This window comes from Brassica napus, chromosome A1, assembly GCF_020379485.1.
Source record: "Brassica napus cultivar Da-Ae chromosome A1, Da-Ae, whole genome shotgun sequence".
NCBI classification, from domain to species: Eukaryota; Viridiplantae; Streptophyta; class Magnoliopsida; order Brassicales; family Brassicaceae; genus Brassica; species Brassica napus.
The window spans coordinates 8,557,502-8,572,999 of record NC_063434.1 but is presented as its reverse complement, the minus strand read 5'-3'; the positions used below and the strand labels follow the sequence as shown (position 1 = coordinate 8,572,999).

The following is a 15,498-nucleotide window of genomic DNA, read 5'->3' as shown; positions in this document are numbered from 1 at the left end:
ACACACAGTGAAGAAACATGTTATTTTCAAGAATACGGTGTAATACAATCATTTCGAAAGCGAGACCGTTGAGATGCAAACAGCCGGCTCTACATTGATCACCCACCTACAAAAAAAAAACATTAATCACCTACTGGCTTTAGTTAAAATATGACGATATAAAGGATTCGAAATTAAGCCGATCAAAGACTCGACTTGCTGGTAATTGGTAAATCAATAAACAAAAGTCTAGCGACGCGACGTTCTAGTGTGAAGGATTACATTTTGCTTTAGAATTTATATGTATTCTGGTTCTGTAAAAAAATGGTCGATGAACTTTTCTACCGTGGAGTGATACGTTTTTAATTCTTCTCTTACACTTTAACCGGATGGTGCGATTCTTTGCATATGCCTACTGTATATATATCATGACTAAATAGTTAAATCCAAGGGTCCATAGGAATAACACGAGATAAATCCAAATTGTTTTTAGATAAATCCAAAAGTTAACCCATCATGGATTTCATGGCCATAACGTTTCTATCATTTTCTAAGTTTAATTATGATTGTAAGTAGAATACTGCTTCTTTATTTTTAGTGACTTCTGCTTGATTAATCAACCATTGAGAAATTATTTAATCAATGGTGCCTATAGTGATTGCTTATTACTACACCACATATATATGCATGGGCGGATTTATAAACATTTTTAGTCAGAATACAGTATTAAAATTAAAATTAAAATCTAGACCAGGGGGCACTTTTCTATGTTCACTATGTAGGAAGATTTTAATCAAAATCATTCAAATTAATTAAGAAAAAAGAAGTAGAAGACACGTGATCCTAACCGCATAATGTTCGTCCGCCCCTATATATATGTCATAACTATAGTATGGGTATATACAAACACGTCTCACGCCTGAAAAAGAACAAAACACATTTGTTTCTAACATTACAAATTGTCCCTCCCTCTCTGTGTCCTGTTAGAACCATATTCATGATGTCGAGATCAAACACAGTCCTGTGTTACTCTCTGGCCGCACTGCTGGTCCTAACACTGGCGGGCTCGGTCAGAAACGGTCAGCTCCTCGGAGATGGTGAAGATAATCTTCCGGCGTCGACGGAGAAGAAGGGAAGAAGAAGCTGTGAGGTTTGGAGAGGGAAGCAAATGATGGAGAGGCCATGTGAGGAGATATATATGGTTGAGGAAGGGGAGACGCTTCATAGCATCAGCGACAAGTGCGGCGACCCGTTTATCGTGGAGCGTAACCCGCATATCCATGACCCGGATGATGTCTTCCCGGGTCTCCTCATCAGAATTCAAATCAACCTTCCTACTTCATAAAAAATTAAAAATATGATGTCGTTTTCTGTACATTATGCTTACATATTTTCTCCCTTAATTTATTCTTCTTTGTTTTTTTTATTCTTCTTTGTTTTCTTATTGTTTGTTTTTGTTTTTGTAAGTTTTGATTTTTCAATGAATAACTTTTTTTTGTTTGTTACTGATTTTTATTTTATTATATATGATTGGTCCAAACAAAAACTGATACATTCCTAATTGGACAACTAGATTTGTATTCTTATCTTTTCTTGTTGGTCAAACTTTTAATTATATCTTTGTTTCATTTGTTATGGCGCCCCTTGAATATGATGGAAAGTACTCCAATATGGTTGTATGATAATGTGAAAATAAAAGGGATAACAATTTTGGTGTGAATCTTATTCCAAGGCTTAGAAGTAAGCATGATGTAATTAATGTAAGGTTGACAAAAAAATCTTAAACATGTAGAATGATTTTGTCGCTGAGGCGACCATGTGGGTTTTTGACATAAAGTAATTATTTGAACAAAATTGTATCTTAAAATTCTGTTTTATATGTTTTATATTAATATACAAAATTTAAATCTAAACTACTTAAACTCAACCGTAGAATTTAAATAAATTCATCACTCCCATGTTATGACTTATGATGCCATGTTTGTCAACCAATCTGGTTGCTGGTTGCTAAGAGAAGCTTACGAAGCAACCAAATATTAAAACAAGACTTTTTTTTGTTAACCGGATGGAGAATTAGGCAGTATGATTTGAAGTCAGTTCAGTGAAAATAGAAATACAAGGATGAAAAGGTAATAGAAGGAAAAAAGAAGAAGAGAACTGATTTTTTTAAAACCGGGATCGATAATCGAATCAGAAAACTTTTGGGTCATGTTTTAATATGGTCGAACCGGGTTTAACTTGGTTTGATAATAATATCATAAATACTTATGAGTTATGAATATAATATTTAGTGCAAATGTATATAAATTCAATAGAAAATATCAACTAAAACATTTCATAATTTTAAAGTTTAGAAAGTGAGACACTTGAATTATATTCTATTGTGTAATAAAATACAAATAATATTAACAACTCAAAAGTACATGAAACGATAAGGAAAATTATCACTAATAGAAATCAATTGGAATACAAAATAAAGTGAAAAATAAATCACTAAGTTGTACTTTTTTTGATTCGACGGACTTATAGTTGTAGCTTGTAATAACTTTATAAATGGTTAAAATCTTAAAAGGTAAAAATGATGGAAGTTAAAAATCTCCGAAAACTCTTTTGAAAAATCATATATCTATAAGATAATACCTATTGTTAAATAAAAAGTATTTTATGAAATAAAAGTAATTGTCTAATTAAAACTAAAAATTTTATATTTAATATTCAAACCCGGTTCCAAACTAATAATGGTTTGCTGGTTTTTGGGTTTTTGTCGGGTTTATGCAGTATTTATCTGGTTTAATTTCTTTCGCATTTTACCATCAACCTAACTAGGCTACGTCTCTTGTTCACAGTTAAATTCGGTTCCACCCTGGGTCTGGTCGGTTCTAAAAACACTAGAATAAAAAAACAAGACATTGCTGTTCCATCTATCACACCAATATGTATGTATATGCAATTAATGATTTTCACACATATATTATACTCACGGTCTCGTGGAAAACGGTAAGGCACAATTGTGTTTATGAAAAAAGAACAGTTGATATTGAAGGAAGACCAATTACCTAAATATGTAGTCTTTCTTTTATATATAACGTGTAAATACTCTGTGATTTAATAGTCTTAAGCAGTGTTCTAAAAATTAGCATTGGCAGCGCCTTGGCACCCACCTAGTCGACAAATCGGGTACAAACGAAATGATTTTTTTAAAGCGTTCAAAAATTCAGCATAAGTACCCGCCTAAGCAATAATCTTCTATAAGAAACATAACCACCGTCTAGTAATTTCTAGAACACTAGTCTTGAGCATGGTTCTAGCAGAGCCTAGGCATCAAATCTTTTCTATCCAAAACGTTTCTCTTAAAATTACGATTGAAACCGGTTTAAACCATTTTAAACCAGTTTAAATCGATCTAAATCGGCTTATTTGTTAAATTAATTAATAATGTTAGTACAAATCCAGAACTTTGTCTAATTTATATTTTTAATTTTGATATTTATCAAAATAATTGTATAATTAAACCTAAAAACTATGATATTTTATATAAATGTCAAATACACATAAAATAAATTAATAACTTGTTAATGTTTAGGCCCTGCCTAGGCTCCATATAATCCGCCTAGTAGATAATTCGAAAGCCTTGTGCCACATTGCGATTTGAACATTGGTCTTGAAACTTTAATAATTGGATACAATATACTACTAGGTTAAGTTCCGCGCCTTGCGCGGAGCAAATATTTAATATACAAACTATATTTATATATTATTATTTATTTTATGTTTCCTACATATTATGAAATAATAAAATAAGAAATATATATTGCAATATTAAGATATCGGTAATATTAGGTATATAATTAAATTGGCTTGCGCATATAAATCAAACAATCACTCTTGTTTATTAACGATCATTTTATGGTAAATAAATAAAATAAAAATTTTATCCATTCTATATTATATAATTAAATTTAAATGATAAACATAGATATAAAATATATTTTTAGTAAAGATGTTTATTAAATGAAAATTTTAATCACATGGTTTTATGATTATTGTTATCTTATAACAAAAATTTTAACCATTAATAAAAAATTTAATTTGAGATGTTTAATAGTTTTAGTAATTTATAATCATTTTAATTGAATGCAAATTTCAAATTTAAAATATTTGTTAACTTCTCAATATTTGTTCAATGCAAATAGGCATGGGAAAAAAAATCGGAACCGAACCGAAATACCTGAAACTGGAACCAGACCGAGACCCTCAAATATCCGAACGGTTCCTATATTTATATATCCGAACGGTTCCTATATTTATATATCCGAACCAAGCCAAAACCGAACCAAGAACCAAACATGTACTCTAATATATAACACTATTAATTATATATACATATAACATAGCTAAATATATATATTTATAATTTAAAAATCTACTAAAAATACCAAAAAGTATTTGAAAATAACTAAATTACTATAAAGTATCCGAAATACCCGAAAATATCCGAAATCTGAAACTATCCGGATAGTATTTTCCGAAATATCCAAAGTAATCTGAAATATCTAATTTTTTTTATCTAAATCATCCTAATTTTTTTAAATATTGAACCCTAAATAACCAATATTTTACCCGAACTATACGAACTACCCGAACCAGAACCAAAAACAAATGAGAACCGATTTTTTTGAGTATTTTTCGGTTCCTAATTTTACTATCCGAACCTAACCGAAATCGAAACTATCCGAACCAAATTGAACCGAAAATATGTCAAGTAGTAAATGAATCCTCTAACCCCCTAGCCGAACTACCCGATACCCGAAATACCCTAACCGAACCGAATCGAAACCCGAAATGCCCAAGCCTAAATGTAAATATAAATATATAGTTTGTATTTTATATTATATGCAGTTTAATTAAATGATATATATATCTTTATATATAAAAGAGACTTTCAATCACTCCTGGTGCTGCCAACAAGGACGACACGTCAGAAATAGGAAGCCTCCCGCGTTGACACGTGTCTATGTAAAAGAAACGTTCCGTTTCATTTAAGTTAGATATAATGGGCTTAGGTTTGTACTGTATTTTCGGCCCATAATCCTAATCTGATAAGGCGGAAAAGTGTATCCTTCTCTCCTCTGCCTGCGACGGCTATGGTGACGCTAGAGTTTCTTCACCGTTATTGAAGTAGTTTTCGTTATGGTTTCTTGGTGTTTAATCCCAAATCTGATGCCCACTATATTTATACCCCCTCGAGTTTGCGTCGTTGAAGCTCTGTCGATTTGGGTGTAAATATGTTCGTATTTCTCTTCTAGAAATTATCCTCTCCTCATCACTCTTCTCTTATCTCTTTAGAGTATACTAATTCACTGTTTAATGGCTTCCTCGAGGGTGGTCTTCTCCAATTTGAAGTCCGGCCCACAGAATAGAAAGCATAAACTTTACCAGGTTTAGTTTTAACGTTTTTTTTTTTGGTTTTGAGTTCCACAAAAGGTTCTGCAAATCAGTTAATTATGTATCTTAGTCTTTTAGAGATATTGTATGTTTGTAATGATCATGTTGAGCAAAAAGTTCTGCTAATGTCTAAATAAAAATTTTCAGATCCAAACTGTAAAACGGCTGCACAACGAGTGGATAGAGAATACAGATCGATGGGCCACTGGATTTCTGGAAATATTTGAAGAAGGTTTCATAAGAAGGTAAGTAAAATTGTGAAGACACTTTCAACTAACAACACATTTACAAGTTTATACTAATGTTCTGCCCAAGCTTTGATTCTAAATAACAAAGACCTTAAATGTTAACAGGGGACTGCAATCAGAGGGGGTATTCAAGAGAGGTAATCAGAAAATTCCCAGAAACAAACTGGAGAATGGTGAGTATGACGACGCAGACGCAGATGATCAATTCTATGAAGAATATTTTGACCATGACTTGGGCGACCATGACTTGGGCAGGGATAAGTATGAAGATGAACGACACTATGCAAGGATAAATATGTTGAAGAAGAGGAAGAGAAAACTGTTAAGACGGATGCAAAAGACAACAAGATCATTTCACTCATGACATGGTTACTAAAATCCCTTACTCTCTTACTCTATCTCTCTTTATCTAAGTAGAATGCATCTACTTGACATATAATATCAAATGTTTAGAAAGGGATCAAGTGTTTCTTTCTTAATTTCGATGAGAAGATCATATATGGTGTCTTGACCATGATCTCTTGCTTGACAGGAAAGGAAGTGAAAAAGGCATTGTGCATGATAACGATGATGCAATAAGTCGAGAAAATCACAAGGTCTTGAAGAACAAAATAGGAGGTCAACCTCTATTCATATGTCACGGTTAGATCAAGTGGGGATGACCTAGACGCCATGGCTGAGTCATTGCCCAGGGTTAACTAGAAGGGTGGTCGGGTCAGTTACATGATCAAGCCAAGGTTCATGAGCTTCAAGCCATGTTTGCAGGGGAAGAAACATATATAACCCACTACTCTACAATTCTTGGTGCTTAGTTTAGTTGTTTCAAGGAAGCCAATAGGCTTCTCAAGCATTAAAAAGTGATCCTTGAGTGTTTGTTTTAAGGTATGTATTTTTGGTCAATGTGTTTAGAGAAGCTTAATCAGTTTTGTAAGATTTGTTTGTTAAGAAAGAATAAACTTCTATTATATGTCACGATTTTTTCTGGAGTAGGAAGCATATAAGAGAAGTGTAGAACAGTTGGTGAAGCAATAGAATGGGTTTAGGTCTACAAGAGGAGGAGATTCGCATATGGGCTGCTCGGGTTGTAAAATTTCCAGTGGAGGAGGAATGTGAGGTTTTGGATACATGAGCAACACAGAGGTAAGAACTAAGACAGCATTTGCTCTTGATGATTGAAACAACGTGATGTGTTACTAATGCAATTGTATTGTTGCAGGAATTGGTTATAGCTTGGAGACTTGACATATATATATATCTACATTTATAGACATGTGAATATTGTGGAGTGACTTTTCTACAGAAGTTTATTAGATTCCTATAATTTTCACATTGAGCTTCTGTGCTTTTTGTTTAGTCTTTGTCCCAATTAGTAATTTGTTATCAGTCCTTTTTTTCTTTGCTGTAAAGTGACAGACAATATGGAACCAAAACAAGAAAGAAAGAGATTTGTGTCCCTTTTGAATATATAAACACTTTGTAATTTCAATTTGGGTAGAGAAAATAGAAAGTTGTTTGAAAGAACATATTAAAATTGAATAACTAAAGTTGGTTTTTGTCGTCTTTAAATTCAATCTTATTTTAAGGTTTTCCCAATAGGTTCTTCTCCGATACCAAAACATCAAATCTTAAATTTAAAATTATATTTAAATTACAGATTTTAATACTGATCAAAATTAAATAAAACTTTGATTGGTTATCTATGTAATGTTAGAAATGCATTTAAAATGTATGCTGTCTATTAACAAAATTAGTAAAATAAAAAAAAAATGCAAGTCTACTTTTTCGCTGACAAAAATATAACAAAAAACTTGAATAAATTTCAAAGAGTTGAGAAGCTTAGAAAACACTTTCTAACAGACATGAATAATTTTTTTTTTCTAATAAAAGCATTCTGCTAAACATAATTATGCCCCACATTTAATCTCGCAATGGAGTTTTAACTTAATATTTCACATGATTAAAAGGTATTCAGACATGATAACATATAAATAATTGTTCTAAAAGGTTCATTGCTCACAACAACCAATCAAGTATCCATTTTTGTAAAAATAAATATATACAAAATACACCATAAAAAATTCAAACATCAAAATAAATTGTTAAACGTGAATTAGCCTAACTGAATGACAATGTACCCAAACCACGGGCTACCTTAAATGCCACATCTAATTCTTAATGTATAGTTAAAACATAGATTACTTAAAAAAATAAATTATCTTAACACTTTTAACCAGAAAAAATCATATTTTTAAAACAAGTAATATTATTTTAGAAAATCATATCTAAATTTTCCAGATAGCATGATTTTTTTGATATTCAAATAGAATAACATGTACAAAATTTAACTAAAATATATATCTTTAATTAATAAATAATTATATTAAAAATTTATTCTAACTATTTAAATTATTTTTTAATATTGATCCCGCCCGTAGGACGGGCCGACCCTAGTATATATATATATATATATATATATATATTAATATAAACACTTATTAAATAAGACTTCTTACTCATGTGGTTTATAACTATTTATATCTTATTATAACAAAAAATTTAAACCATTGATAACAAAAATTTGTTTGAAACTTTTAACAGTTTAGTAATTTATACTCGTTTTTAAAAATTCAAAATACAACATATACAACAAATTTTTTTTTTATTATATGGTTAATGCAATTGTGGAATTTATTTTAATAACAAAAATTTAAACAAAAATGATTGAGTGGATACAAATTGTTAGCAAATCTTTGTTATTGGAAATCATTGATTGCATATATATATATATATATATATATATATATATATATATCTTAATATTATTAGATAATTCTATAGCTTTTATTTAAGGAAATAATAAAAAATAACATTTAATACTAATAAATAATTTTATGATGAGTTTAATGAAAACTATAGTTTATATTTAGATGGACCAACTTACTTTTCTAAAGATTCCCGAAAATTATTCTCATGATGACACGTGTCATGCTTCTAATGTTATAATATTTCTCTTTTAATATATAGGGAATATATAAGTTTTAATTACTATCAAGGCCGGCCCATCAAAGTTGATAACTAGGTCACTTGCTCAAATTAAGTAACTACATTTTTTTTTTTTACTTTTTTCTCCGTACTTCTAAGGGGTTTGTTAATTAATCTTTTTCAATGGTTCAATCTATGGGAAGTTCTTAATTAGAAAGCTTAACATTTACGGGCAATTCTTAATCAGAAAGCTTTACCTATGCTTTTTTCTGCGTTTGCCCTCGGCAACGTGGGATAATCAAAGTCCATCCGCAAAAATAACAAAAAATAATTCTGCGCCTTATTACATCAGAGAGCAAAGCAAGACTTGTTGACTTAGGGTTTGAGCCCCTGCATAAGGAGTTCTAAGGAGAGGTAGACCAAAGAGAGACTTTACTACTTTTTGATTCATTTCTCTTCTCGCCAATTTTATTGTCATTTCCACTAATACATCTCTCTTTTTCTTTTCTTGTAAAAAAATATTCCTTGTTCATATCCCAGATTTTCTTGGTCGGCTTGATTAGGTTTACATACATTTCTGTTCTTTTGAAGCGAATCTTGTCAATTTAGTAAAAGAGTGTTTTTGAGGTTTCTTTATTTTTCTCAGATTTTGGGACATTTTTTCTTCTTGGAGAAGTTTTCACTTTGACTTTTGGGTTACAACTGATCTACGCTTTAGATCTCTCAAGAAACCATTTCTTGGTTTGGGGATTCAGATCCAAGTATAGAAACTTTTTTTTTCCATTCTCAGTTAACAATCGTTCAGATGTTAGGGTTTCTTAAGGATTCACTAATCATGGCAGGAAGATGGTGAAAGGGAAGATCGAGATCAAAAGAATCGAGAACTTGACGAGTAGACAAGTCACGTTCTCCAAGCGTAGGAAAGGTCTCTTCAAGAAGGCTCACGAGCTTTCTGTTCTATGCGATGCTCAAGTCGCCGCCATTGTCTTTTCTCAGAAAGGAAGATTATATGATTTCGCTAGCTCCGAGTAAGTATCTATCATTTATGAACCTTTTAATACAAAACTCATTTACATATACAGTCATTTGTGATGTTTTGTTTATGTAGTCAGACTATTTTTCAGTGATGCCAAAAAAAAAAAAAAAAAGTCAGACTATTTTCAGTAATCGTACTAGGGATTTCTAGATTTGCAGCTCTTGGGTTTGATTTTCCCCAAAATATGCTCTTTGAAAGTGCTTTGGGTTTCTTTAGTCACATAGTATTTTCTTAAGTACCAAGAAATTTTATTTAATAAATTAAAATAAAACCAAATTAATTGACTAAATGTGTTTGTTGGAGTATCAAGTTCTTCTTCAAGCACGAGCACTGATTTAGGGCTTTCCCAAAAAAATGTTCTTGAACTTTGAACCTAGTATACATTGGAACTTATGCTGAAACCACTTGACACGTTATTTTAATTATATAAAAAAAACTCAGTGATCCACTGATCATGCCATATAACAAATACCCTAAATGTACAATTAGACCGTTTAAGAACATGAAACGATGATAGTGTTAAGCCAAATGAGCTTCCAAAATTGGTGATAAGTGGAGTGGCTCATTTATCTTATATATTATTAAGGATTCCTTCCAACTACCGATGTGAGACCTTTCTCCCTAATACGCTTCCCTCGAGATGAAGACTCTTTAAGTGTTAATCTCGGAATGTTTGGGCAATGATCGAGGGCCAACTTTGAGCCGGGTCGATGTGGATCGAGTTGGACTGCATGAATCAGACTCTGATATCATGTTAAGCTAGATGGACTTCCAACCTAAAACCAATTAGTGATAAATGGAGTGGTCCATCTATCTTATATATTACTAAAGATCCCTTCCAACTACCGATGTGGGACCTTTGTCTCTAATACATGGTGTTTTGTTTGAATTTTTAGGCAACTGTAGTTGTAAAAAACGTTTATTTTTCTTTTTATTCAAAAAAAAACTACATGATGTATGAGACAATATCTTATGGGTTTGTGCCATAGTCTCAAACTTTAGCCCTAGATAGTTTTCTTAATTTTTGAGTATGTTGATATAAGAGGTCAGTGAATTTCTTACACGGTTACACCAAATCTGAAAAGATCTTAAATTGTGATATGATGCCACAATGGCCAAGCCTACAACCAATGATTATCAAACCACAAAGCAACTTGCCAACCATTTAGCAAATTTTTTTTTGCCAACCCATATATTTGCAGCCTTTTAGTTAACTGTTCTACTACTAATTATCATTGTCTCCTTTGTTAGCAGTTGACAATTACGACATTTGAATGAGCTTAAATAAGCAACCAAAAAACCTCTAATACGTACAAATGTTCATTTCATTAATAATTTTGAGGCTACTAATTGATTTGACCACTTAAAGCAAGTAGATCTGTTAACAGTTAAATTGAGTGTGCATAAGTATCATTGATGACTAAGTATATAATATAGGAAACCAAGTCATTCAAATTATTAGATGCATAATGTCTCAAATGTTTGGCATCCCGTCCGGTTAGGTGGAAAACATAATGAAAACATGTATATCATCTCTACTTGGGATATCATTCAGAGGTTTCCATTGTGCTAATCATGAGATAATGTCAAGCGTGACTAGAACGTGTATTAATTAAATAGGCCATGTTCATTTGTACATCTGGAAGATGCATCCAGATGGTCCATCTAGATGTCTCATCCAGATGCTCCATCTGGGTGTTGTTCGTTTCTTCATTTCGTTCATGCATCCAGATGAATCATCTGAATGCAACTATGTTCGTTTGTTTTTCATTTTTTAACTTTCATCTGCATCCAGGTGGACTTGTTAATAAAATGACTAAAATATAATTTTTTACGTTTCGACGGAAAAATAGCATTTTTACGGTTTTGGCCGAAAATATTTTTGCGGTTTTTGAGGAAATATGTGTTTCTCGCGAAAATTTGCATTTTTATGGTTTTGGCGGAAAAATACGTTTTATGGGTTTGGCGGAAAAATACGTTTTTGCGGTTTGGACGGAAAAAATGTGTTTTGAAGTTTTAGCGGAAAAAGTGTTTTTGACGGGAAAAGTTTTTTTTCACGATTTTGCTGGGAAAGTTTTTTTTTCGCGATTTTAGCGGGAAAAGCATTTTTGCGGTTTTGGCTGAAAAATACATTTTTCCGGTTTTGGCGGGAAAATACATTTTTTCGGTTTTGGCGGAAAATGTGTTTTCCGGTTTTGGCGGGAAAATGTGTTTTTCTGGTTTTGGCGGTAAAATTGCGTTTTTCAGTTTTGGCGAAAAAATGCGTTTTTTCGGTTTTGGCGGGAAAATACATTTTTCCGGTTTTGGCGGGAAAATGCGTTTTTCCGGTTTTGGCGGTAAAATTGTGTTTTTCAGTTTTGGCGAAAAAATGTGTTTTTCCGGTTTTGGCGGGAAAATTCCGTTTTCCGTTTTTGGTGGAAAAATTATGTTTTTCGGTTTTGGCGAGAATGCGTTTTATCCGGTTTTGGTGGGAAAATTGGGTTTCCCGGTTTTGGCGAGAAAATACTTTTTGCGGTAAATATTTTTTGGAGTTTTGGCGGGAATATGCGTTTTTGGGTTTTGGTGGGAAAATGTGTTTTTTTTTTGTTTTGACGAGAAAATGCGTTTTTTGGGTTTTGGTCGAAAAGTGCGGTTTTACTGGTTTAGCCGAAAAACGTGTTTTTATGAAAATGTGTATTTTATGTTTTTTTTTGCGGAAAAACGCATCTTGCGGTTTTGGCAAGAAAGTGTGTTTTTCAGTTTTTACGAGTAAATGCATTTTTTGGTTATAGCGGAAAAATGTATATGCAAAAAAATAGAATTAACGGTTTGAAAATAATATTTGATTTTAAAAGGTTATTTTTGTCATTTATCATTTTGGACTGAACTAGATGCATCTGCATCCAGATGCACCATAAAGACTCACCTTCATTTGGGTGAGAATTTGAGATGAGTTTTTTAAAATTCAGCTGGGTGATCCATCTTGATGTAGTATTATAATGCACAAAACGAACATCAATTTGCATCTTCACCCAGGTGCACCTGGGTGAGCAAACGAACAGGGCCATACTAGAACAGATGTCTTGATATTTGACTAACATTTTCAGGTTAGAACAAATATGTATACAAAACATGAATTTTGCATGTGTGAATTCTCTTCTTGACCATGAAATTTTCGGAAATTAACTATGTATATGCTAATAAATAATAGTTAAGAGGTTCTTGGAAATGTATACAGCATGCAGAAGATGATGGAGAGATGTGAGATACATAGGAATGAGTACTTTGGGGAAGAGAATCTCCGGAAACAGCAATATGTGCAGGAGCTCAAGAATGAAATGGTGATAATGGCTGACAAGATTGAACTTCTTCGACTTCATAGCCGGTAAGTGTCTGATCTTTCTATGTATATATGAACTGCTTATCTATGGTTTCTTGATATTTGATATGCAATATGTGGTCGTATGTACACTCCGACAACATCTTTAGGAGGCTGATGGGACAAGATCTGGATTCGTGTTCGGTGGAGGAACTCAACGAGATAATTTCCAAAATTGAGAAAAGCCTTACCAATGTCAGATCAAGAAAGGTATATATATATATATGCAATTAGTTCTAACAAAACATAAATAAATAATACTTATAATTCTCATAATTACAGTCATATATATATATATACTGTCATAATGTGTTGCACAATAATGTTCGTCGAATCGAAATGATGAGCTCATGATTCCGGATTCTGCGATATTGGCAGGCTAAGTTAAATGAAGATAAGATAGAGAAACTGAAAGAAGAGGTACTATTATTACTAATTAGGTTTAAATTTATAAGGGATTTTGTTTCTAATTCTCCTTGTGAAATGTGTGACTTTACTCCATTAGATTGCAAAAGAGAAAGAGGTCTTCAACGAGGGAAGTAGGCTGCGGCAAATGGTACACACGCATATATACATAATCCAAGGACATGCATTAATTCGTTAATTCCACATTGCACAAACATGAATTTTAAACACGGACCTTACTTTTCAACTCTCACTGTTGAGTTTTCTTCTTCCATGGATTTGATGGAAAATAATATGTTATCGTTTTAGTTTGAAGCACAGCCCTTGTGGATGCAGTCGAGGAGCCTGAAGAGTGAGAAGAGTGCACCTTCGTGTGACTGTGGTAACATGAACATATCGGATGTCGAAACTGAGTTGTTCATCGGATTGCGCCCTGAAAGTCAAATGTAATGATATATTCGTATCTTTATCAACTGGTTCTTGTTTTCGTATTGTCCGGACAAGTATAGTTTTAAGTGTGGATCGATGTTTGAAAGAATCGTGAATAAGGTAGAGTATATATAAGAATTATCTTACTACATGTTTTATTTTTCTCCCTTTAGTAGATCTGGTTTTTGTTTAACTTTGTGGAAAATTTGAGTTTTTTTATATAATAGAATTTATAGTCTTAATATATGGAGTATGTATTATTTTCTTGTTAATTCTTATTCTAATAGTAATATAACTTGCCGGCAAAAAGTTATTTAATAATGATTTTGTTTGATCTACGCTCACAGAGAGAATATTTTTCTTATTCTTCATCCAGCTTTTTCATCCCGCGAAGATGTTCAAAAAGAATTAAGAAAAATAGCTCTCAGTAATGTAAATTGGGCTATTAAATCCAAACATTTAATGGTTTTTAAATCAGTCACAAGGCCCACAACTATTAACGCAAATGATATGCATTTTGGTAATTTCAGATTGGTTACAACATAATAGCGATTGCAAACGCGATATGCGAAACGCACATTGTTACACCTTTGAGATTTTATCGTTGAGTGAGTCCATAGTTAGGGTCTGACTGGTTTAAACGCAGCGGTTGCGGTTACGGACGTTTGCGGGTGGTTGCGGTTTCTAGCGGTTTTAAGAGATTTGTACGACTGGTTCTGCGGTTAAAAATTAGTGCGTTTGCGGGATACTTACGACTGGTTAACTACCAAATAGTCAAATACAGCAGCAGTTAAATAAAAAATTAACAATATTTACATTTTATATAATTATAAAAATATCAAAAATCATAATATTATAATAAATATGTAAATTATATTTTCAAAGTTATAGTTTTAAAATTTTAAATTATAGAATATATTTTTATTTTAAAATTTTATAATATTAATTAAAATATAATAGATATATTTTAGTAAAGTTATAGTTTTAAAATTTTAAATTATAGAAAATATTTTTATTTTAAAATTTTATAATATTAATTAAAATATAATAGATATATTTTAGTATTTTTATAATTCTATTTTAAAAAATTTATTGAATATTTTTATTTTTGTACTTATATGGTTTTTTAAAAAAAGGAAAAAAAATTTATCTTTCCGCAACCGTCCGCAACCGCAAATGCTAGCTGGAACCAGCTTTTTATTTTAAGAGGTTCGGAGCGGTTTGAAGCGATTTGTAGCGGTATGTATGATTGTTTCGAAACGATGTCAACCGCTACCAACCGCAAAAACTGCTTTTGCGGCGGGAAACCAGTCAAGCTTAGTTGAGAAATAAAACGCAGACGCTGGAATATCAAAGCCTCACGGCGGCCGCCACAAATCTAAATAGCGTTACTAAACGCCGCGTCTAAGATATGCCGTTCAATCTCTGCGACAACGACCCTTTCCTCTTCTTCGTCCAGCTTTTTTATCGCGTGAAGATATTCGAAACCATCGAACTTGGTTCGTCCTGTAACGATTCTTGGGGGTTCTTGAGGAATCTAGTCCTCGAGTTTGTACATCTGACCAGACTCCAGAGCTTATCTCGCATCTGCATTCCCTTTCATCTACAAAGTTTGT

The 15,498-nt window shown here is 32.2% G+C and overlaps 2 protein-coding genes and 1 long non-coding RNA gene across 3 annotated transcripts; all 3 read left to right on the top strand.

Moving 5' to 3' along the window:
• The first annotated feature begins 830 nt into the window (after positions 1-830).
• On the top strand, positions 831-1,484 carry LOC106375212. Its single transcript, XM_013815072.3, has one exon. The coding sequence runs from the start codon at positions 872-874 to the stop codon at positions 1,322-1,324; it is 453 nt and encodes a 150-aa protein (XP_013670526.2). The 5' UTR covers positions 831-871; the 3' UTR covers positions 1,325-1,484.
• Positions 1,485-5,030: 3,546 nt separating this feature from the next.
• Positions 5,031-7,158, top strand: LOC125578678. The gene is made up of 7 exons (XR_007316765.1): positions 5,031-5,418; positions 5,572-5,669; positions 5,778-5,845; positions 5,928-6,040; positions 6,205-6,554; positions 6,663-6,812; positions 6,889-7,158. It is a non-coding gene; the product is annotated as an uncharacterized LOC125578678 (long non-coding RNA).
• A 1,318-nt stretch (positions 7,159-8,476) lies between these two features.
• LOC106375220 (MADS-box protein AGL72) lies at positions 8,477-14,602 on the top strand. Its single transcript, XM_048742058.1, has 7 exons — positions 8,477-9,415; positions 9,497-9,682; positions 12,908-13,054; positions 13,159-13,258; positions 13,427-13,468; positions 13,554-13,604; positions 13,763-14,602. Exons 2-7 carry the CDS (start codon positions 9,501-9,503, stop codon positions 13,901-13,903), a joined length of 663 nt encoding a protein of 220 aa, XP_048598015.1. The 5' UTR covers positions 8,477-9,415; positions 9,497-9,500; the 3' UTR covers positions 13,904-14,602.
• The last annotated feature ends 896 nt before the right edge of the window (positions 14,603-15,498 follow it).